General features: G+C 33.8%; 2 protein-coding genes across 15 annotated transcripts in view; one reads left to right on the forward strand and one right to left on the reverse strand.

The window, feature by feature from the left end:
• On the reverse strand, positions 1-17,304 carry LOC106060606 (caspase-3-like). 4 transcript variants are annotated; one of them, XM_013218555.2, is made up of 6 exons: positions 17,005-17,304; positions 10,676-10,790; positions 7,048-7,289; positions 5,950-6,125; positions 3,953-4,088; positions 1-2,796 (listed from the first exon to the last, which is right to left on the reverse strand). In XM_013218555.2, exons 2-6 carry the CDS (start codon positions 10,780-10,782, stop codon positions 2,576-2,578), a joined length of 882 nt encoding a protein of 293 aa, XP_013074009.2. In that variant the 5' UTR covers positions 10,783-10,790; positions 17,005-17,304; the 3' UTR covers positions 1-2,575. The 4 variants fall into 4 exon arrangements, with proteins under 4 accessions (XP_013074009.2, XP_013074010.2, XP_013074008.2 ...); XM_013218556.2 differs by lacking the exon at positions 17,005-17,304 and adding an exon at positions 11,302-11,440; XM_013218554.2 differs by lacking the exon at positions 17,005-17,304 and adding an exon at positions 11,047-11,151.
• LOC106060605 (caspase-7-like) overlaps positions 11,273-22,449 on the forward strand; it is a 26,712-nt gene continuing 15,535 nt past the window's right edge. For 2 of the 11 annotated variants that reach the window (XM_056020383.1, XM_056020385.1), the window contains exons 1-2: positions 11,505-11,606; positions 16,174-16,247. In XM_056020383.1, the coding sequence (XP_055876358.1) occupies positions 16,217-16,247 (31 nt within the window). In that variant the 5' untranslated portion in view covers positions 11,505-11,606; positions 16,174-16,216. The other 9 variants (XM_013218552.2, XM_013218553.2, XM_056020384.1 and 6 more) reach the window with 8 other exon arrangements.

Here is a 22,449-nt window from a genome sequence, read left to right on the forward strand (position 1 = left end):
TGATGACATCAATGACAATTTATTAACTATAAAAAAATATATATTGTTACGATTTTCTCAATCAGGCCTTCTGCAAACACTGCTAAACACAACACAGCACATCTAACACAAGAACTTGACGACAAGAGTTTCAATAAACAATGTGGCGGTTTAATTACAAATTCATCAATAACAGCCAATAAACACAATTGGCTACACTAACTTCAAATGCTTTGCTACACAACAGAACTGCCTAACTAAACACTACAAGTCTCTCTAGCTCGTACAACTACATTCTCGAGGACTCCTTTTGTACCACACTGTCCTTACGGCCTTGCTGTCCTGGACTCAACTGTCCTTTCTTTACACATTGTCTCTCGACCCTAAGGCTTTCGGTCAAATTACCACAGCACGGGTCATACTTGCATGCACTAGCAGTAATGTCCCTTGTTCAACAGCCTTTGACCTGTGTTATTGACCTGAGTCGTGTGTGTCAGTAGGCCGCACACACATTAACCCTTTCAGTCCGCCACTGGAGTTACTAAAATATTCTAGTCCTTAAGATAAGACCATCATTTATTTAAAAAAAAAATAGATATAAGTAAATTCAATTAATATTTAAACTAATTTTGAAACAAAATATTTAGATTTAATTATATTATAAATCAGAAAAATCATTATACATAAAATAAAAAATTAATATTAGCATATTGTAAAAATATAAAGTATACAATTCAAAGACATGATTTTTAAAACATGCTAAAAAAAAAACATAGATCTATCAATCCACCAACTTAGTGCCTCATATTAAAAACATTATAAAGGATAGCACAAGGACATAGACTTACAAGCTGTTTGCAAGCAATGCCAGAACAAATTGAAGTATGTTAGAAAGTAAAGAAATTAAAAAAATAAGTAACTATCATTTTCAGTAACAAAAAATATGCATATGATTGATAAACCAAAAAAGCATTGGAATTCTGAGTTATGGTTATAAAATAGAGCCAGACTACTGTCTTTAAACCTTTATCTGCCCTGAAGGAGATTGAAGCTTTTAGATGTAATTTACAGAAGAAATATAGAGCACTATCAATAACAGAATCTCTCTCAGAATCTCCAATTCATAACTACAAAAAAGGTAAAAAAAAAATAAGCTGCTATGTTTCTTGATTTTTTTTTTTTTACTAGTTTCATAATTTTCTCACCTTAAAATCAATATTTATTAATACATATATAAATATGGCATTTAAATTACATTTTTTAGTACCAGTACATCTTTAGATTCAAATAAAATATACAAAATATGTGTATACATGCATTTCCTGTTTACAAATGTGTTGCTCAGCATTCATTTTGAAATATTTAAAAATTTTTAAATTATATTTAAAAGTTTTTTGTTTAAAGGGGATAACATATTTTCAATAACATTAACATACTAACAGTTTTATGCTAGTTATCAAGTTCTTGTTAAAATATAAGGTTTATAAGGCAGGTGAAGTTCCCTAGATTCTATTGCACTAGTTAAATGAGGGTGTTAAGATCAGTATATTGACCCATTTCCTAATGTTCACTATATATAAATGACAGTAGACTTTGGATTCTGTAAAGTAAGTATTTATATTTATATTTTCTCTAGTTGAAGAAAATTCACTTGCTTTTTATGATAAATGCCACCAAATCAATACTAATGGGGGAAACTGTATGCTAAACTTGATCAATGAGAAGGGGTAACTAAAGAAATTTCAAGGGTCCAATCATCAACTCAACTTAATAAAGAAAAATGTAATACATTTTCTATGAAGTGCATGTGTTTTTCAAAGCCTGCTAAGAAGAAGTTTTCTCTTATTGTTGAGCAAAAAAAAAAAAAGATTTTTATGTTCAAGATGGCAAATTACCATATAGAAAAATCTCAATTAAAAAAAAATTATTTGATACTTAAGTTTACACTCTGAAACCTGATTATCGGTTTTTTAGAAAACTGAAGATAAGTTTTCTCTTGGGACAGGGGCATACTTCATCACTGGATACATTAAAGTAGCTCAAAACAACAAAAGCTATTTGTCAGAATACACACAATATAAAGGGGACTAATTCAATTTATACATTTATATGTCAAGTAAAATTTCTTTCCCTTGTTCAAATGCCAAACAAAATAATTAATTATCAATAGTTAAAAGTTAATTTTTTTATTTATTTTTGTTTTGTCAGGTACAAGAAATAATTGTTCAAAATTTCAACTTGAGCCAAGATTGGTTGCGGGAGAAATAAGTATAAACTTTTTACCAGACAGACAAACAGACAGAATGAGTTGATACAAGCTTTTTAAATGCATACATTTTATTATTATTTCTATTCTTATTCTGCTATATGCAGAATGTTTGAAAAAAAATTATAAATATGCCAGATGTATAAATATTTTGTATATCTACATGAACAATGTTCTCTTTGAGATTAACAGATAACATGTTAACAGAAAATAATATATTAGTCCATCTGGCAATCCTATAATAATGTGTCAAACAGTAACAGACTTAGTAGTTTTAGAACATTTTATTTTTTTAATGTCATCATAATCAAAAGTTATTGCACAAAACAACTATTTAAAGAACCAACTTTTTGTCAGCATTGATGTGATGCATGGAATCTGAATACTTTTGTTGCTGCTGCCTTTCAAAGTCTCAAGATGGATGTCCATTTTTTGCAGCACTCGAGTCAGGATTGTAAGAACATCTTTATTTTCCCATTCATCTAGGAAAGCTTCAGATAAACTTTGAATAAACCAGGATCTTTTCGTATCACTTTCCCAACCAAAATGACCTTCAAAAGAAAAGACATTTATATTTACCAATAAGATTAATATCTCTATATATTGAATTGAATGCCGTCTCTTCTCTTTGGCTAACTTAGATGAATTATATTATTGTTATTGGGAGGCATGGTGGCTGAGTGGTTAAGCACTTGGCTTCCAAGCCAGGGGTTCCTTGTTCAAATTTGAGTGAAGACTGGGATTTTTACTTTCTGGATCTTTAGGGCACCTCGAGTCCACCCAGCCAAGGGTACCTGACATCAGTTGATGAAAAGTAAAGGTGGTTGGTCATTGTGCTGGCCACATAACACCCTTGCTAAACGTGGGCCACAGAAACAGATGACCTTTAAATCATCTGTCCCATAGATCACAAGGTCTGAAAAGGGAACTTAACTAGTATTATTATTATTATTATTAATCATTATTATATTATTTATTCTTCTCCCCTTACTATAATGTACACATTATTTTATCTTATACATGTCAGTAAGAGACTTAATTTGTGTAAAATTATTAGTTTGTTCAGACAACCTATTTACCACTTAAAATGGCACACAAAACGTCAATAAACATCATTCTATTCCAAAAAAGTAAGAACATCCAAGACAGTGGCTAAAGATTGGCCTCTAAGATTGAGTAGGACTTAGGGAGAAGGGATAAATGCACTATCAAATATATACAATATCAGAGTAGTAAATGAAAAATGTACCCAACAGAGAAAGCAATTCATAAATTTAAAGACTTCAAGGAAACTTTAGTGTATGTAGCTAGTAATACAAAAATTAAATATATGGCTTCTTCTGTTTGAGAAACAAAGAATGTACAGACTAAGAATAGGCCCAGCTTCTCTCAAACATCACCAAAGTTTCCTCTTCAGGAACAATCCTCAGTCAAGGATGGCAGGGGATGCTAGTAGGCAGGGTTTGACCTAAAAGAATATCTGAAACTCTAAATAAACAATTATTGAAACCTTTATGTCGATGAGAATAATTTAAACATCAATTGTTCTATCTTCATGTTTTTGTCAATTTGCTGCTGTTATTGTGATAATATGCAGCAGTCCAAAAATGTATAATGCTTTTAAATGTTTAGGAGTAGCATTGGAAGTAAGTTTTGGTGAAATATATCTGTCAAATACTATATAACAAAGTTTTTTTGTGGTCTTACCTGGAACTTCTGAATACACTGTAAGAAAATCCGCTTCTGATGGAATTTTAATCAAAGCTATATCTTCTTCTTCTTCTTCCTTTTCCCTAGCTGCGTCTGCTTCTTCTCTGTACTGTACATCTGTAGCACAGCAAGCCTAAGAAGAAAATCAGTTTATAATAGTTATAAAAGTATGACTCAAATAACAAAAAAAGTGATACAAATTAAAATAACTTACAAGTAGAATAAAAAGACTTAGAGGATACTTCAACAACATTTCATAAAGCAACTCAGTGGTGAATAGAAGAAATCACTGTACTCATCAAGTGTTAATATTAAAAAAAAATGTTCTGTGTTGCCAGGTTAGCTATTTTCTAAATAAATAAATCGAATTAAACTATGACAATAATTCCAGTATGTCTAATTTTAAGTTTAATTTGAATGCCATCTAATCCACCAGACTTTTTTCATTAAAGCCTCAGCTTAATAGCAGAGTACAGGGTACAGAGTACAAGACCACCCTGTACATTTATTTATTATTCTTTTTGTTTGTTTGTTTGTTTGTTTGTGTGTGTGTGTTTGTGTTTGTGTGTGTGTGTGTGTGTGCGCGCGCGCTAAAAAATTACTTTGCAGGATACCTAATAAAATGTATAGGATTTTCCCATCCCTGTATTAATAATTAATTAATTTTAGGGGGCACATAATATATAATCCTAAGCAATAATGTAAGAAGTTTTCTAAGTCTGTGAATATTTTGTCAATTAATTTTTGATAGGTGAAGTAAGTGGTATTGTTTTCATTGTCATTTTGCTTTAAAACTTTTCCCAACTAGCCCCAGAATATTAAATTATTGTTATAACTCTGCTCCTACACCTACGATTATGGTGTGCACCATAACACTGTTCAACACAAGTGATAGACATCATGTTGATACAAATCATCTGCTGAGAAGTGATTAGCAAGAGAAAGGAGTCTGAGCTGTCTGGAACTAACAGTTGTCCTTCATGCTACCAGAGAACTGCATTAAGGAAAAGTGTGTCAGTGGTCTGTACTAAGGTTAGGTTAGGAAAGGACTGCTGAAACTAAAGACAAGACTCCTTCCGTATTGATGGCAGAAGTCACTATCTGTGTGTTTTGTAACTAATAAACACATAATCTAATATTTTTTTGAAAATTTCTTTTCATGCCTTTAACCCGCCCTCCTTTTAAAAAAAATAAAGTTTATATATAAGGCTTCAACTTAATTTTTTTAAATGGTGATTTTCATTAAATAGGTCCTTGACCTCAGCTGAACAAAGTAAAGACATAGTTATATATGGCTACATATTAAAAAATCTAGTTCTATGGTACAGATGACTAGTCACGCGTTGACCACATAATAAACTTATTAAGATGCCTAAAACAAGTGAACTTTACATCATCTGGATATGGTGATCTAGGTCTCAGAAGACATAACTTACTACATTGCTATATAGACATAAAAGGGCAAAAAGCCAAGACACTCTTTAAATAGGATTTATCATGAGATGGGTTAAACATACGTAGACACTTACATTTTTTAAAGACATCTCAGTCATCTGAATATATTATATATATATATATATATATATATCATCTAGTAAAACTTTTAGATAATAATAATTTAAAATGTCCTAAGCAGATCTCTTAAAATCTATGAATCAGTTTTGTTAATTGGTAAAATAACAAATAAGCAGGGTTTATTAATCAGAAAAAGACAAAAGTGTATACCTTAAAAACTTGCTATTTTTAGCAGTAGAGGACTATAGGTGTACCCTAGCTAAGGGTGATTTATTGTTTGAGTCATGAAACCAAAAGTTGGTAGCAAACATATATAAACATTACATTTTGTAACTATTTGCAACTGATCAAAAATTGTTATATTGATATTCTACTTTGTATATATTATAGAACTGTACAAAATAATATATGTTTTAGAAAAAAAAAATTAAATATCTTGCACTATATACAGTAAAAGTGAACATGATTTAGTCACATACCTGAATAATAAACAATTTAGGTTTGCCAGCTAGTTGTTGACAGTTATTTCCCTTGAATGGCTCAAAAAGTTCATCAACAGAAATTTTATCATCTGTTCCATAAACATATCCTTCTTCCCCATAGGAAAGTATCACACAGACAAAGCAACTATATGAGCTGTGATTGACTTCTGCAACTGATTTACAGTTAACCAAGGATTCAGACAAATGTTTTTCAAAACAAAATGTAATGTCTACAAATATTTTTTAGGGATCATTCATTTATTAACATCTTTGCGAAGACATTCGAGGGCAGGTGGGAACAAGACTAGAATTTTTGACTTGATAAGGCCCTAAGCTTTTTGAGATATGTGACTCTTTTAAAGTCCAAAAATTTTTATATCAATTTTTTTTTCTTCTTCTTCTTCATTTTACATGTCGGAGGGTTGAGATCAGTAATCCTATATCTGAGATGAACCACAGTTTTCTATATAGTTTTTTTTCTATAGGAGGGTTTTGGGGCCAGAGTCTTGTTCGGGCTTCTTGATGTAGTATGCAGCTTATGTCAGAGTCAAATATGTATGATATTTCGGATACCAACAAAGAGGTTTCATTTGTGCTACTCTTAGCCAGCTGGAGTGTGGGGGAGATGTGTTTGCTCCCATAGTGGGGTCTGAGAGGAAGCAATGAAAAAGAAAAGAAAGATAAAACTTATAATTATAACACAATAAAGAGAGATGCAATAAACAGCAAAAAGAAAGGTTATCTTTTGAAATCAAAAGCGACTTAGAAACAAATTTAATAGTCACATTAAAAATCCTTTTTTTTTTTAATGTTTTGATGCAAAGTGAAAATTTCTGCTCTTTTGTCCAAAATTACTTCTTGTTTGTAATCTATAGAATTATCCCTTCACGATTTTTTAAAATCCCTTCTAGTTTGTCGTCTATAGAATTATTTCTTCACAAATTTTTTAAAATTAATATATTATGGTGAAAGTAGTGATACATCACAAACCCATAGTCGGTTAATACAGTAATCATCCTTTAACTCTTTATTGTGATATACGGACAATTTATCATTATTAATGTTTTAACATATGTGTTTGCTGTTAGACAATACCTGCTTTTAAATCTCCTTTCATCTGTGCACAAGTTCTATCTGTTTTCACACGAATGTCTTGAAATGCAAGTTTTCTCAACAATTCATGCATGCAAACTTCATCTTTGGCAGATCCATATCTTTTGGGCTTTTGTGTTTCCCTTTTGAAGTTAGAATTATTTATTATAATAGCAGTTCCTCTTTTGGGGTAGTCCATTTTATATTTCTCAGACAATAATTCTTCCTCTGTCATAATCAGATTTCTAATGATAGCATAAAAAGATATTGAATTATTATAAACAAAAAGTAAAAAGTACTTATATATAAAACATCAAGATGATAAAATATAGATAATTGTTGACAGAACTAGAGAGGAGGATTCTAGCAATGGAATTGAGATGCTAAAAAAGGATCCTAAGTATCAAATACAAAGACCTTTGTAAACACTTTTAGTAAAATCCTTTACTTTAAAGACCTTTCAGGATAGAAGACTAAAAAGTAAAGAAACAGTTATACATAAAACACAGAACCATTATCTTTAAATACAAAAACAAAACCTAAAAAATACTCACAAAGACACAAAGATAAAGGCTCATTTCTTGTTCCATTTGCTGGCACAAGTTTGTACAAATACTATTTCCCTATTGCTATTAGAGCATGAAATGCGTTGCCTGAGTCAGACAGGAAAACCAATAACTTGGCAGAGTTTAAGTCATTGATTAACATGCATGACTAGATTGACCTAAGGACAGGCGTAGGATGTAAGATAAAGACCGCATCACTAATGAAGAGATTAGAAACAGGATCACAATGCCGATTGGGCCCATTGATGATCTGCTAACCACTGTCAAAAAATGCAAACAAAAACTTAATGGCTATGTCACAATGTCCTCAGGGCTCACAGAGACGTTCCTTCAGGGAAGAATACCAGGAAAACAAGAAGAGGTAGACAGAGAAAGCAATGGGAAGACAACATCAAAGAATGGACAGGCCTACCATTGAAAGAGGTTCTAACTAAGGCAAAAGACAGGAAGGAATGGAGAAAGATGGCTCATCAGACTGAGGGACAGGTAAATGTGAAGGTGTTGGGCTAAAAAGTCAAAATAACGTACTCAATAATATCAAAATCATTTTTTTTTTTGCATTTAAAGGAAATAATGAGTCCTACTGAAATCCAAATGATCATACCACATTCTATAAAAAGCAAATAGTTTTATCATAATATTGTTTAATATAATATTGGTAAGAAAATATAAAATACATTTTTCTTAATATTACAAAAGATTAGATGTTCCATATGCTATAAATAAGATGTATCTTAATTAATGACTATCTTTATTGTATGTAATTACAAAATAACCAAACTATTTCTTATGTCAAGATTTTTTGTTCATTTTATTGCATAAACTAGATCTTGGTCTATAATGTCATCAACTGGTAAAAGAGCACTATGAAGGTTCTGAGATGAAAGAAGAAACTGTCAACCAAGAGAAAAATTTACCAGTGCCAGTATGCAGTAAATTATCTTTCCATAGGTTTAATCAAGTCACCACAAGATAAATGTATGTCAATGTGTCTATTTTGCATGAAAATATTTTTAAATGAAGATATGAAACTGTGTCAGATTTAGGAAAATATAAACAGCAATCATCCAAGCAAAAAAAAAAAAAAAGTACTTAAGAAATATTCATGAACAATTTAAAAAACACTTCACAATTCAAACAATTTAAGACTAAAAAAAAAACAAAAAAAAACAGCAAAGCTAAAAATTTGAATTTTTTTTTTTTAATAACTAAAGTTTAATAATGTCGATGAAAAATTGTTTATTCCAGATTTACAAGAAGTCATTTACACAGTGATGCATCAAGACTCCAAAGCAGTTCTTTGATTCAAAGATGGATGGATGAAATAGCCAGTGATGTGAAGCATCAACTCAATAAGCAAACTTTAAAGTAGATAATTTTCTTAACAAATGTTTTTGTAATTGTCATAAGGAGTTGGGTCATGGACTCAAAACTCGAAGGCCAACAAAAGCTCCATTAGTACGCCTGTTTGAAGAACTGTTCTGTCTGGTAGAGGTCCTAGTAATACAAATAGATCACATCTCTATTTCCAGTGGCTCATATTCCAAGACTCTTGAGGCTGAAGGCCAAGCACACCTGGAAAATGCCTCCATTTTCCTACAATGTAACAAAGTGGCTGAGCAGGTGTCTGACATAGAAAGGTTCCTTGATTGTGACAGCTCTTTTGCAATTCCAACAGTGAAATGAACAAAGTTCTTTATTTTTTCCCTAGACATCTCCTCCAACAACCATTTTTTAAATAATAGTTTGAAATATATATATATATATATGTAGGCCTATAAATATATTTATGTTACTTATAATGTTAGAATCAATAAATAAATGCTCTTTAAATTTGCCACCTTCTGTTTTTTTTCCCTATATTCAGGAGGGAGGGCACTGCTGTAGGTAGGTGGTGGGTCAAATAAGGTTCATGATATATGACTACTATTCTATCACTATAATATATATTTATATGTATAGACCAGGGGTGGGCAACATTTTTCTGCCGAGGGCAGCATTAAAAAAAAATTGGGGACTGGGGGGCCACATATATTTTTGCACTCACAATTGAGGAATTATAACAAGAGTTAGCAACTAATTTTACGAATGATTTTTTTTTTAAATTTTGTTATCGTCTGTTTACATTACAACATTTCACCACAAATATATAGTTGTACTTAATGTGAAGTATATAACTGTTTACTCTCGTGAATAAAGTTCCGGAACAATGTAACTAGCTTACTAGTTGTTATCATTGTGACTGCTGTCAAATTACAGTCAGAAAATGATATTTGATTTTTTTTTTTTTTTTTTGCACATCAATAAGCATTGATCTGTTCTAACACTTGATAATTTTGAAACAACACAACAAAAAAAAAACTTGTTCACAAATGAATGTGGTTCCAAATAATGTGAAAGTTTAGCAGCAAAGTTTTTTAAAGTGCGGATATACAGCTTCTGGCACCCATGAACTCCCGCGAAAGAACTGACTTGAACTTCTCTTTCAGGTCATAATTTGCTAAGTGGGTATGTCATCTGGAGCTGAGTCATTAAATGGTGAGTTGAGGGTATTGAAAACTGGTTCCAAGTTACTAACATTTTAAAATTTGCTTTCAAATTCCACAATCAAGGAATACAAATAAGTCTTGAACTTTTTAGAAAGAGGTTAAGAGACAATGTTTCTTTAGCCTTCTCATTGTAAGTGATAAGAATCAAAATGTAAAAAATGTAATGTGATTTCCTTAGGTGTCCGCGGGCCAGATAAAACACTTTGGCGGGCGGCATGTGGCCCATGGGTCGTAATTTGCCCACCCCTGATATAGACTATTCAACTATTCTATATATTTAATTTACTTAGAAACATAAATAAGGCATAAAACTATGTACAAAAAGATCTTTCTAACTTATATATTAAGTAGTCTATATTAGTAAATTAGTTTCATTACAATAATAGGCATCGGCCTACAATGTAGCATACATTGAGCCTTAATTTTTTAAAGTTTAACTTTAAGTTGTATCAAAGTAAGGTACCTGTACACTGTAAGTGTAACTATAGTGTAACCTGAGCCTTATAATATACTTACTGATGTTCTAATGAGACATTCTCGGATTCTGTGTTTTCTTGAGTTCTACGTATATAACTAGGAAAAGCATCAGGCGAATCCATTGGCATTGCGACAGTTCTTTGCATTCTAGATTCTAGAATACCAAATGAAAATCAAAATGCCTTTTTAAATGGTAATATTATTTTATTTTACTAATATGCCTTGTAATACTTATACTAAAAGTTATACTAATATGCCTATGACTGACTTATGACTATGACTATGCTGATTCTGATAAAATCTCAATTTTGAAATATGATATAATATAATATAGGCTTATTATTTATGGCTGATAACTTGATTATGTCATGCTAGATGAAAAACTAGGGGCCTTCGATGGAAATTTTTACCGATCTAGAACTAGATCTATACATTAGAATTAGATCTACTAGGTTCTATAACCATATAATATATAATAAGGCCTTATTTCGGTCTAAAAATGAATAAAATTCCCGTTTTCTAAATATAGATTTGAAATTCCCAGAACCAAATAATTTCATAAAAAATTACACAAGTGAGTGACAAGTGGCGTAGTAAAATGTCTAGAATCTATTAGATTCATACCTAAACTACCAAGGGTTACTAGCAAAAGTACATATACTAACCAAATATTGTAAAAGTAATAATAATAAGGCTTAATGTCTTTGAATCCGAAGATTAACAGACTATACGAAACTTTGTAAAGATGAAATTATGGTAATTCTGAATGATTTCACGGGTCAGCCATCTTTGTTAATGTTTTAAATTATAATCTTAAATCTTGGGTTTTCTCTCAGATTTGGGTTTTTATTTTTTAATTTTATTTTAGTAGCTAAAAAGATATGCTAGCTCTAGATATACCGGCATCATCTAATTAGACTCATAATCTAACTGCTAGAACTGGATCTATTTAATATATTGATATGACAAGGTAATTAAAGGTTAATTTTTTGGGTAATAAACTAGCTGTGCTGATATATAGTGTATATGTAGTTAAATTTAGATTATCTATGTATACTGTATAGGTTAACGCCGGAAGCCAACTAGATTAAACAACACATTAGATCTCTTCTTAACCAACAGACCTGGATTAGTAGTTGATTATGAAATTATCCCTGGTCTATCAGACCATGAGATTATAAAAATACACAGTCATATAAAAGCAGTAGCCAATACAAAACCCAAAAGAAAAATCTTACTCTGGAATAAATGTAACCTAACACAACTACACCAAGCTGCATTAAACTTTCAACAAACATTCTAATTAGAAAAAGACATTAACCAACCAGACGATGACCTCTGGAATTTCATTAAAAACCATCTTAAAAGCATTATAGAAAATCATATACGATCTAAATACACATCAAACAAAATAAATAAATGCTGGTTTAATAATAGACTAAAGAAGCTTTGTAAACAGAAGGAAAACCTATATAGAAAATTTAAAGAAACTAATGCAGAAAGAGTTTACAAAAAGTATATAAAAATTAAACACTTAACCCAAAAAGAAAGCAGACAGCTGCAGAGTCAATACATAAACAATGTAATATCTAAAGATAACAATAAAAACCTATGGTCATACATTAAGTCTAAGAAAATGGAAACAACAGGCATAGCGCCATTAAAAGATGAACATAACATAATACATAATGATAATGAAACTAAAGCAAACATCCTAAACAAGTACTTTGCATCAGGATTCTCAGCCCCAGGAGACAAAGACATATTACTGAATTTGAACCAAGTAAACAACATAGAAGATATAGTAGTACAAGAAAATGGAATTCAAAAACTATTAGCCAACACAAAACCAAATAAAGCTTCTGGACCTGATGGTATTCCAGCTAGATTACTGAAAGAACTAAGCAATGAGCTAGCCCCAGTGTTCAAAATACTCTTTCAGGCTTCACTTAACCAGGGCAGAGTACCAAAGGAATGGAAAGAAGCTAATGTCACCCCCCTATTTAAAAAAGGAGAAAAATCTGACCCAGGAAACTACAGACCAGTATCACTTACCAGCATCACATGTAAAATCCTAGAACACATAATATGTAGCAACATCATAAACCACTTAGACAAACATAATGTCACGTCCTCACACCATACCAACATGGCTTTAGGAAATATAGATCATGTGAAACACAACTAATAGGACTAATTGATGATTTTTCAAAAGGTTTAGATAATATTGAACAAATAGATGCTATCTTACTAGATTTTTCTAAGGCTTTTGACAAAGTTCACCACCATAGTTTGCTTAAAAAATTAAAATATTTCGGCATCAATGGTCCACTGCATCAGTGGATTAAAGATTTTCTGATAGGGAGAGAACAAACTGTAATAATAAATGGCTCTAAATCAACACCGACAACAGTAAACTCAGGTCAAGGAACAGTCTTGGGTCCACTACTATTTTAAATTTACATAAATGATTTACCAAATTGCATTCAGGAACAAAAGTCAGATTATTTGCAGACGATTGCATAATATATAGAACAATAAAAACAACACAAGACACAGATATTTTACAAAGAGAATTAGATGAATTACAGAAATGGGAATCAAATTGGAGCATGTCTTTCCACCCAGAAAAATGTCAGTTGTTAAGAGTAACAAAAAAAACTAAAACAAATTAATTCCACTTATCTTATTCATGGCAAACCAGTAACACAGACTAAAAACGTAAAATACCTAGGTGTTATAATAAATGAAAAACTGTCATGGAATCCACATATTGATGAAACTACACAAAAATCAAAGAAAGCATTAGGATTTATTAAAAGAAATTTCTATAAATCAAATAAGAACATAAAACTAAAATGTTATTTAACCTTGGTTAGGCCAATAATAGAATATGCATCCTCCGTTTGGGACCCCTCAACTCAAGAAAACATTAAAAAACTGGAACAGACACAAAATAGAGCAGTGAGATTCATAACAAACGAATATTCACATTTGACTAAAGTAACACCTTTAGTAAAATCACTAAATTTAGAAAGCCTTCAGTACAGAAGACTCAAAAGTAAAGTAGCAATCATACATAAAACACTGAACCATAATCTTCAAATACAAAAACACAATTTAATAAAATACTCTGAAAGAAACAAAGATAAAGGCACATTCCTTGTCCCATATGCTAGGACAAATTTGTACAAACACTCCTTCTTCCCTAGTGCTATTAGAGCATGGAATGGGTTGCCTAAGCTAGCCAGGAAAACCAGTGACTTGGCTGAATTTAAGTCATTGGTTAATATGCGTGACTAAATGCGTGACGCGTAGGACGTATTCATCTTCTTTTTTGAAGTAACGTTTGTATTATATAAGATAAGATAAGTGGTAATGGTTTTAATTAAGACCCTCAAAAAAAAAAGTTGCCCAACTCTATACAAGTATTGTATCTTATAAAACTAGGCCATTTTTACATTCTGTGTCTATATATATAGTTCGTCCATCGTGGTTCGATGATGACCACGTTGTCATCCAGGGGGCTGAGGGCTTTGCACTGGGGTTTTATGCCTCCTCATGAGACCTATGTGAGCTCGGAATGTTCGGCCGCACACTGGGCAGGTTATTCCAGCTGGAGCTAGTGTCGTTTGTCTTGCTTTTCTTTTCTGGCGTTTTTCTTCTGCCAGCGTTGTTCTTTTTTCCTCAGCAACCTGTGCGCCAGTTTTCACAGCGCGACGCCATGATGCTCTGTCTTGTGCCTCTGTCTCCCAGGTGCCTGGGTCTATGCTGAACGCCTTCAGAGAAGCTTTGAGGGTGTCCATGAAGCGCTTTCTTTGCCCACCTTGCAAGCGCTTTCCTTCGCTTAGTTGGCCATACAAGAGTCGTTTAGGGATGCGGTGGTCTTCCATTCTGTAGACGTGACCTGCCCATCGCAGCTGGGACTGCATCAGGATTGTGTGGATGCTTTGCAGACACGCTCTACGAAGGACTTCTGTATCTGGTATTTCGTCTTGCCATTTGACATTTAGTATTTTTCTCAGACATGTCATGTGGAAGTGGTTTAGTTTCTTTGCATGTTAACTGTACACTATCCATGTTTCTGAGACATAGAGCAATGTAGGGAGGATGACGACTCTATAGACCCCTAGCTTGGTGTTTGTGGTGATACCATGTCTGTTCCAGACATTTGTAGACAGTCTGCTATAGGATGCACTGGCCTTGGCGATACGCAGGTCGATTTCACTATCGATTTTTCCATTTCTGGAGAGTGTGCTGCCAAGATATGTGAATTTGTCCACTGCGTTTATATCCTGTCCATTTATAGTAATGCTTGGATCCGAGTAGGCTTTCCCAGGAGCAGGTAGATATAAGACTTCAGTCTTGTTCGTATTGATGGTAAGGCCAAAGTCTGAGCATGCTCTTGAGAAGTCACTGACGATGCTCTGCAGATCGTTTTCAGAGCAGGCATTTAGGGCACATTCGTCAGCAAATAGCAAGTCTCTGATTACTGCTGCATTTGTTTTTGATTTTGCTTTAAGCCGCCTCGGGTTGAATAGGCCACCATCAAATCTGTATGATATATTTATCCCGTTGTTTTCTCTATTTGTGAATGCATCTGTCAGCATGTCTAAATGATGAGACAAGACCGAGAGCTCACGCATGTGCAGCAGAGATGAAAATCTCTAGCTCTAAATTAGCTCTCATTCAAGAAAACATTATTTTGTTATTTTGCACATGAAAATACAAATACGTGTCTATTCATTTCATTATTTGATGCACACTAACCTTCAAATTTGAGTTAACAAAACATTTTTTACATAAAATCTTTCGTTCTAAATGTCAATAGCTTTAAACGTCTTGACACACTTTTCCGTAACTTGCGGCACCATTACTTGGGCCGTGTAGTGATACGAATGAAATTAACGTCAGAGGTCATAATATATATATATATATATATATATATATATATATATATATATATATATATATATATATATATATATATAAGGCTTGTCTTCGAGTCCGAAGATTAGTGAGGAATACAGTATTTCCCGTGGCTGCGCAGCCCCAGCTGTGACCTACATATTTTGCCACATCCAAGACAAGCATATTACCATTGTCTGCAGGTGGTCGATTTAGATTTTCTTTTCGTCGTCTGCGTTTGTCCTAGGCAGCAGATTTCCTTTTGGTCTGAAATGTGTATCCCGCGGCCTTCGTGAGTGACCTCCAACTGTCTCGTTCCGGTGCCGCATGCAGCCAGGTGCTCTCTTCTATGTCAGCCAAGGAAATTTTAAGTTGACGCCTAATTTAATAGCTGGTCTTTGAAGTGTTTCCGTGGGGCGCCTCTGTTACGTCGACCACCTTTTAGCTCACCATAAAAGAGGTCATAATATCGAGCATTATAATGACATATTATTAAACTAATAAACTACTTAGGCCTACATAATGCAATTTACTTTCCAATGTGTTTTTTTAAAGCATTAATTTAAGCCTACAGTTACCGATTCGGTTTAATTTTAAGTCTTTATTTTCAATTTACTTTTTTCTTTCAGATTTACTTCAGCACATTTAGACCTCTAGCAACTTAGCTACGAAATGATGAATGAAACACGGCTAATGTATCTAGGTCAACACATTACACCTAGGTCGACACAAGCTCACATCACAGTGTTTATAGTCTTTTACTACAATAGGCTCAAAGTTTTTATTTATTGACTAGACCACTGTGGCGTTCAAATTGTTTAGATTCTAAATCTAGAGCTACATAAAATTAAACTTATGTTATATAAACAATTACATTAACGCGTTTTTAGGTCTAACATAAAATAATTAATAAGCTTATTAAAATGATAGATCAAAAATGTTTAGCGAAAGTAGATTATTTTACTTAATTTAAACAAATGAATCTAAGTTTAGCCTAATCTAGGTCAAAAACTATATTATACTAGATCTAGATCTCAATATATATGCAAGCAAATCTTTTTGTAACAAAAATGGAATTTGGTCGATTGGCTATTTTAATAGCACTTTTCAAACGATTTTTACATTCACGCATTCGCTTTACTTATAACTTTATTATTTTGTTTAATTGTTTCTAATTATTATTATAGCTTTTATATAGCGCTACTTTCATGCGTACAGAATGCTCAGAGCACTATGGTCCATTCACATTTGTTTCCGTGATGCCTTTATAGGTGCTCAGTAAACACAGCTCAACTCGAGTCGGGTGTCGAGCCTCGAGCCCCCTTCATAGGTAGCCAGGCCAAGCCAAGCTCAAGCGTACCCAGCCTCTTGACCACGCTTCCCACAAACTATTCTAATGTACTATATCAGTGACACGCATATTGAGACCCGCGGGCCGCGGGTAACATATGGCTAGTTACCTATAAAATGCTTCCAATGGCATGCTTCTCAAACAGCCTCTGACAACCAGTCCAACTCCTGGCCTTCACGAGCGGTTCAGATACTGAGCCTGGCGGAACTCGGAACCGTTACCACAGACAGGAGAAGGGGCAAAGGCGAACAACTGGCGCCTAAACCAGTAAGCTTCGGGCAGGAGGTGCTCGTTAGCCTTGGCTACCCATCTAGGAGAAGGAAAACTCTGAATCCAAACCTCCGCTGCCTTGCGGCTATACCCAAGGCAAACGCGGGAAAGGCTTCGGGAGACAACCCTGAGGAAAAATCAGGAGCTGGTGACCCTTAGGCAGATTGTGGCACAACGTGCTACAGCCTGGCAGAGCCTGCGGCGCTACTGATCCCAAACTGTATCGGGTATTCCGTTCCTTTGGTCACATCTGCTTATATCTTATATAATACAGACGTTACTTCAAAAAAGAAGATGATTACGTCCTACGCGTCATTCATTTAATCATGCATATTAACCAATGACTTAAATTCAGCTGCGCGGAGAAGGGGGGGGGGACTGATGTGTGGGCGACAACGTTCCGACCATAAACAATGCCCAGGCTTTCATCTCACTTAAGTGTGCGAGATGAACCATAGTCGTTCTACGACTGAAGGATATAATATTGGTCTGTGACTGTCCATTCATTAAATCATTAAATTACATTTGTCAACTTTTAACCCCGTTACTGTACATTTCGGAATTACCCGAATTAATGGATTTTCCATAGAATTTATTTTCAAAATAGAATCGGAAAAATCATTTTATTATTGATTTGATTAATCAATTTAAAATCATCTCCTCTAGAATCTAGATAGATCCTAGTAGATCCTAGATCTAGCTCTCCTCTAGACCTAATCTAGATTAATTATAGGTATGATAGAGTATATTTATTTATAGATCTAGAATAGATCTTGTTAAATCTTGGAGAATTTAAATTGTTGATCGAGTCTGAGAGTCTGTGTAGTATCATAATTTAAAAGAAAACAAATGGATGACAGTGAGGATTTACCAATATCAAAATCTAGTTCTGCTAGTACCAGCAAGGTTAATACTAAATCAAGTAAGTATAAATATATAGATTATATAGGCCTATCTCTAGGTCAGATAGTCAATTGTCCATGTATATAAGTAATAAGCCATTAATGATTCATTAATCATCATAAGGCCTACATAATTTACATATAATTATAATAATAATAATAATAATATAGATCTAAGATATATCTATAACTATATAGACCAATATAGTAATATAGTCATAGAGTATAGACTAGTAGAGAGTCCTAGATCTAGATCTAGTCACTCTATCTAGTGACAATCTAGTCGAATCGGTAATCTCTACCGTCGAATCTATAAGTTGAAAACTAAATCTAAATTCTAGATCTTCTCTTCCTTTATATAATTATATTAGTCTACCAATTCAACTGTTTACAGTGGGGGCTAAAATGTTTTACATGTTTCGAATGTTTCCCTCTAGTATGTTAACATTGGCTGATTTGGTGGGGTCGGGAGGGGGCGATGACATCAATCCGCCCCCCCCCACTCAAAAGTTCTAGTATTTTGGTCGATTTGGTGGGGTCGGGGGGGGGGGGCGGTCCAATTTATTTGTAGAAATCACAACTTGCTAACAGAATCAATTAAATATCTATATGATTAAAACTTGTTATTGATATTTTAACCGATCTTTATATTATGTCGTTCCCCTGTTGACCGATTGGGGGGGGGGGGAGCGAATACCTCTACTGCCCTTCCCACCTAAGCCCTTTGAGGGGGTGGGGGGGGGACAGTCCTACTTTTATGGACAAATCATAGTTTGTGAACAAAATTAGTTGAATTAATATATAAATTTTATATCATGTCTCTCCCCTTTTATGTCTCTCCCCTTCTGGTATTTTGTCCGATTCGGTGGGGTAGGGGGTATGCGATTGCCTGTACTGCCCTCCCCACTCTAACCCTCTTAGTGGGGGGGGGGGGGGGGGGGGGCGGTCCTATTTTTATGGAGAAGTCATAGTTTGTGAACACAATTAGTTGAATATCTATATAATATAAACTATGTATTGATATGTGAATCCATTGCATATTATGTCGCACCACACACTAATCTCAAATTTTATGATTATTAAATATAAAATGAAAAAGGTTTGTACCAGGTGGGAGGGGCGATACATGTAATCGCCTCCCCCCCCCCCCCCCCCCCCCAATCGACAAACAAATACCTTTTCTTTTTGTATTATAGTTAAGAAATTACAAAATAAAAAAAATCTGTCACTGATATAATTTATATATGCTATAAATTAAATTCTTCGCACCACCTCTATTCTTTAATGCCAAATGCAATCATAAGCAGAAATTATAAAAAGGAGCGAGGATTAATCTATTTCACTCTATCCCCCCTCCCCTTTCCAGACAGAGTTTATGTAATTTCACATGAATTTATCATAATTATTTTAAGAAAGACTTTGCTTTGGAAAAGTTAAAATTAAAACGAAACTTTTCAGTACAAGAGTCACGATTGAGATGAGTTCTAAACCAAAACAATTATTTCCTAGTCGCCTTTTCCAACCTTTCCCCAACTGATATCTTCTAGTTACATAAATTTGGGACTATAACTCACAATTTACGCTTGAATTATATTGAATATTATTTATCAAATAATTTTTTCTTCGGCGGCGATCCTCAAAGCTTTAATCTAAATATGTGGGGTATTTTATCTTTTCAAGGAACAAATTGGTTTTATTTGCAATGTATTAAGGGCCTATAAATTCATATTAGAATAGTTTACAACACTATTCAATAGGTCCTTTTTTAATAGGGAGCTTTAGGTCAGGAGAATGCGTTTCTTCAGTGAAGAATGCAAGAAAACACTTATGTCGTCGGGGCTTCGCCCCAAACTCCACTGATGAGTAATGAGCTGTAGATGTCAGGAGAATGCGTTTCTGCAGTGAAGATTGGAAGAAAACGCTTTTGGAGTCGAACTCCATTGATGAATAATGTGCTGTAGATGTCAGGAGAATACTTTTCTTCAGTGAAGAATGCAAGAAAACGATTTTGGCGGCGGGGCTTCGCCCCGAACCTCACTGGAGAAGCATACAGCGTTCCCCCAGACCCCCAAGCTTGCAAGAGAAAGGCCTCAACATGACTGTTTTTTTTTTCGCCGAAGGTTGAGAAACACTGCTTTTTTTTTTTAATTCTTATATATATATATATATATATGCTGTACGCACATTCATGTATAGGGTTAGGGTTTACTGGGTGCCAGGGTTAGGGTTTGAAAAAAAATCGCCCCCCCCCCCCACTCCATAGTTCTGGATGCGCTAGTGATTTAAGATAATTTAATACTTCTTATTTAACCTCCTGCAGGTCGATGGAGGATGGCAGCTGGCAGGGTATGAACATGGGATCATCGAGAAGTCTCAATGACAGTCCAGCACACATACCACGTGCCTAGGCAGCCATCCTCAAATCTTATTATACTTTTTAAGTGATCATTATTATTGGCCAACTCCTGGAAACAGTAGAGGATATAATTTATTCCACCTCTGATACTTTAGGCAGGTTTTGAAAATAATAGGTAGGCTTGTCTTCCAGTCCAAAGATTATTGAGGAATGCAGTATTTCTTGTGGCTACGCAACTGCAGCTTTGACCTACATATTTTGCCACATCCAGGGCAAGCATATAACCATTATCTGCCGGTGGTCAATTAAGATTATTTTTCTTTTGAAAATAAGGTGGCAGTATAAAAGCACTAATGTGGAAGTCCAGGGAAGAGCAGGATATGCCATAGGATGATGAGACATCCAGTAACTTTTATCAGCAGTAGATGACTTGGCTGGCTTAATTGTGCTTGCATCTACACTAAATACCACAGGGTTAAGTTCCGCAAAATATATTGTGTGGTGATCTAATAGTGGGCAGGTAAGCAGCAAGTCCTCCAAACCTAAGATACTTTGAAACAGGGAAGTAGGACATGAAACTCTTCAAGATTGGTATATATTCCAACTGTTGGGAGAAAAAAAGCACAGAATTGAAGGGTATAAGCAAAAGGAGTTGTCCCTCTGCCATGATCAGAGATGGTGAATATACCAGTAGTAAATAAGCAGCTGTTGGTTTAGAATTACATAGGGAAAAGATCATGTCTTAAGATAAATAATTACCCAGACACAAACTAATAAATAGATCTATATCTATAGTCACTGTCAGAACCAGGATTCAAAGGAGTGATCAGCATTTTTTTAATTGCGCTTATCCACCCCCCCCCCCCCAACAAAAAATAGTAGTATGGTTTAGAGCATTGAGGATTGGAGAAGGGGGTCAAATTATACCATTTATTTAAATAATTAGATCTCTATAGAATCTATTACTATACGGAGAACTGCCTTATCTGGAAACCGCTGCATTGTTCATCTCAGTTATAGGATTACTAATCTGAACTTGGATATGAAAAATTGAGAATAAAGAGGAAGAAAAATATAACTTGTAGACATTATAAACTTATTCTTATATTTTATCACTTCTTCTGTTTCAATAAAAATGTATACTATAGCATGTGGAGCAGATCTACAAGAGATAAAGAAATCTAGGAATACAACAGCCTCACTAAACAAACCTACTAAAGAAGCAATACCAAAATACCTAAAAACCTTAGTAATACATTTTCAAAGTATTAGGAATAAAACAGCAGACTTAGAAATTTTATTAGAATGTGAGCAACCAGACATAATTGCAGGAACAGAAACTTGGCTACACCCTGAAATTTATAATGCAGAAATTTTCAATAGTAATTATGAAATTTTTAGAAAAGATAGGGCTGATAATCATGGAGGTGTTCTTTTAGCAATAAAAAAAACACTCTTATAGCAGAAGAAATTACCTTACCCAATTAAAAAAATATAGAATCAACATTTTGTAAAATTAATACCACCTCAACATCCCTAATAATAGGCTGTATTTACAGACCACCAAATTCTAGTTTAGAATACATGCAGGAACTATGTAATCAGTTTACTACACTTAAAGAGACAAATAAAAATGCAGTTTTTTGGATTATGGGTGATTTCAACCTACCTGATATAAATTGGAAAACAGTACACTAACCATAGATAAACACTGAAACCTTAAGGACATAAATGAGCTTTTCATAGAAACATAACACAACCTAAGTTTAGTTAGATCAAATCATTAAAAAGCCAACTAGATTAAACAACACATTAGATCTCTTCTTAACCAACAGACCTGGATTAGTAGTTGATTATATTATCTCTGGTCTATCAGACCATGAGATCATAAAAATACACAGTCAGATAAAAGCAGTAGCCAATACGAAACCCAAAAGAAAAATCTTACTCTGGAATAAATGTAACCTAACACCAAGCTGCATTAAACTTTCAACAAACATTCTAATTAGAAAAAGACATTAACCAA

Source organism: Biomphalaria glabrata, chromosome 2, assembly GCF_947242115.1.
Source record: "Biomphalaria glabrata chromosome 2, xgBioGlab47.1, whole genome shotgun sequence".
NCBI classification, from domain to species: domain Eukaryota; kingdom Metazoa; phylum Mollusca; class Gastropoda; family Planorbidae; genus Biomphalaria; species Biomphalaria glabrata.

Bases quoted from the DNA above. Each gene is read 5' to 3' on its own strand.
- LOC106060606 (XM_013218555.2), bottom strand. From the start codon at position 10,782: ATGCAAAGAACTGTCGCAATGCCAATGGATTCGCCTGATGCTTTTCCT. The intron at 6,126-7,047 runs GTATTGTCTAAC...ACTGTAAATCAG, and splicing joins GAAAGGAGATTTAAAAGCAG to TTGCAGAAGTCAATCACAGC. The intron at 4,089-5,949 runs GTATGTGACTAA...TTTTCTTCTTAG, and splicing joins CTAAATTGTTTATTATTCAG to GCTTGCTGTGCTACAGATGT.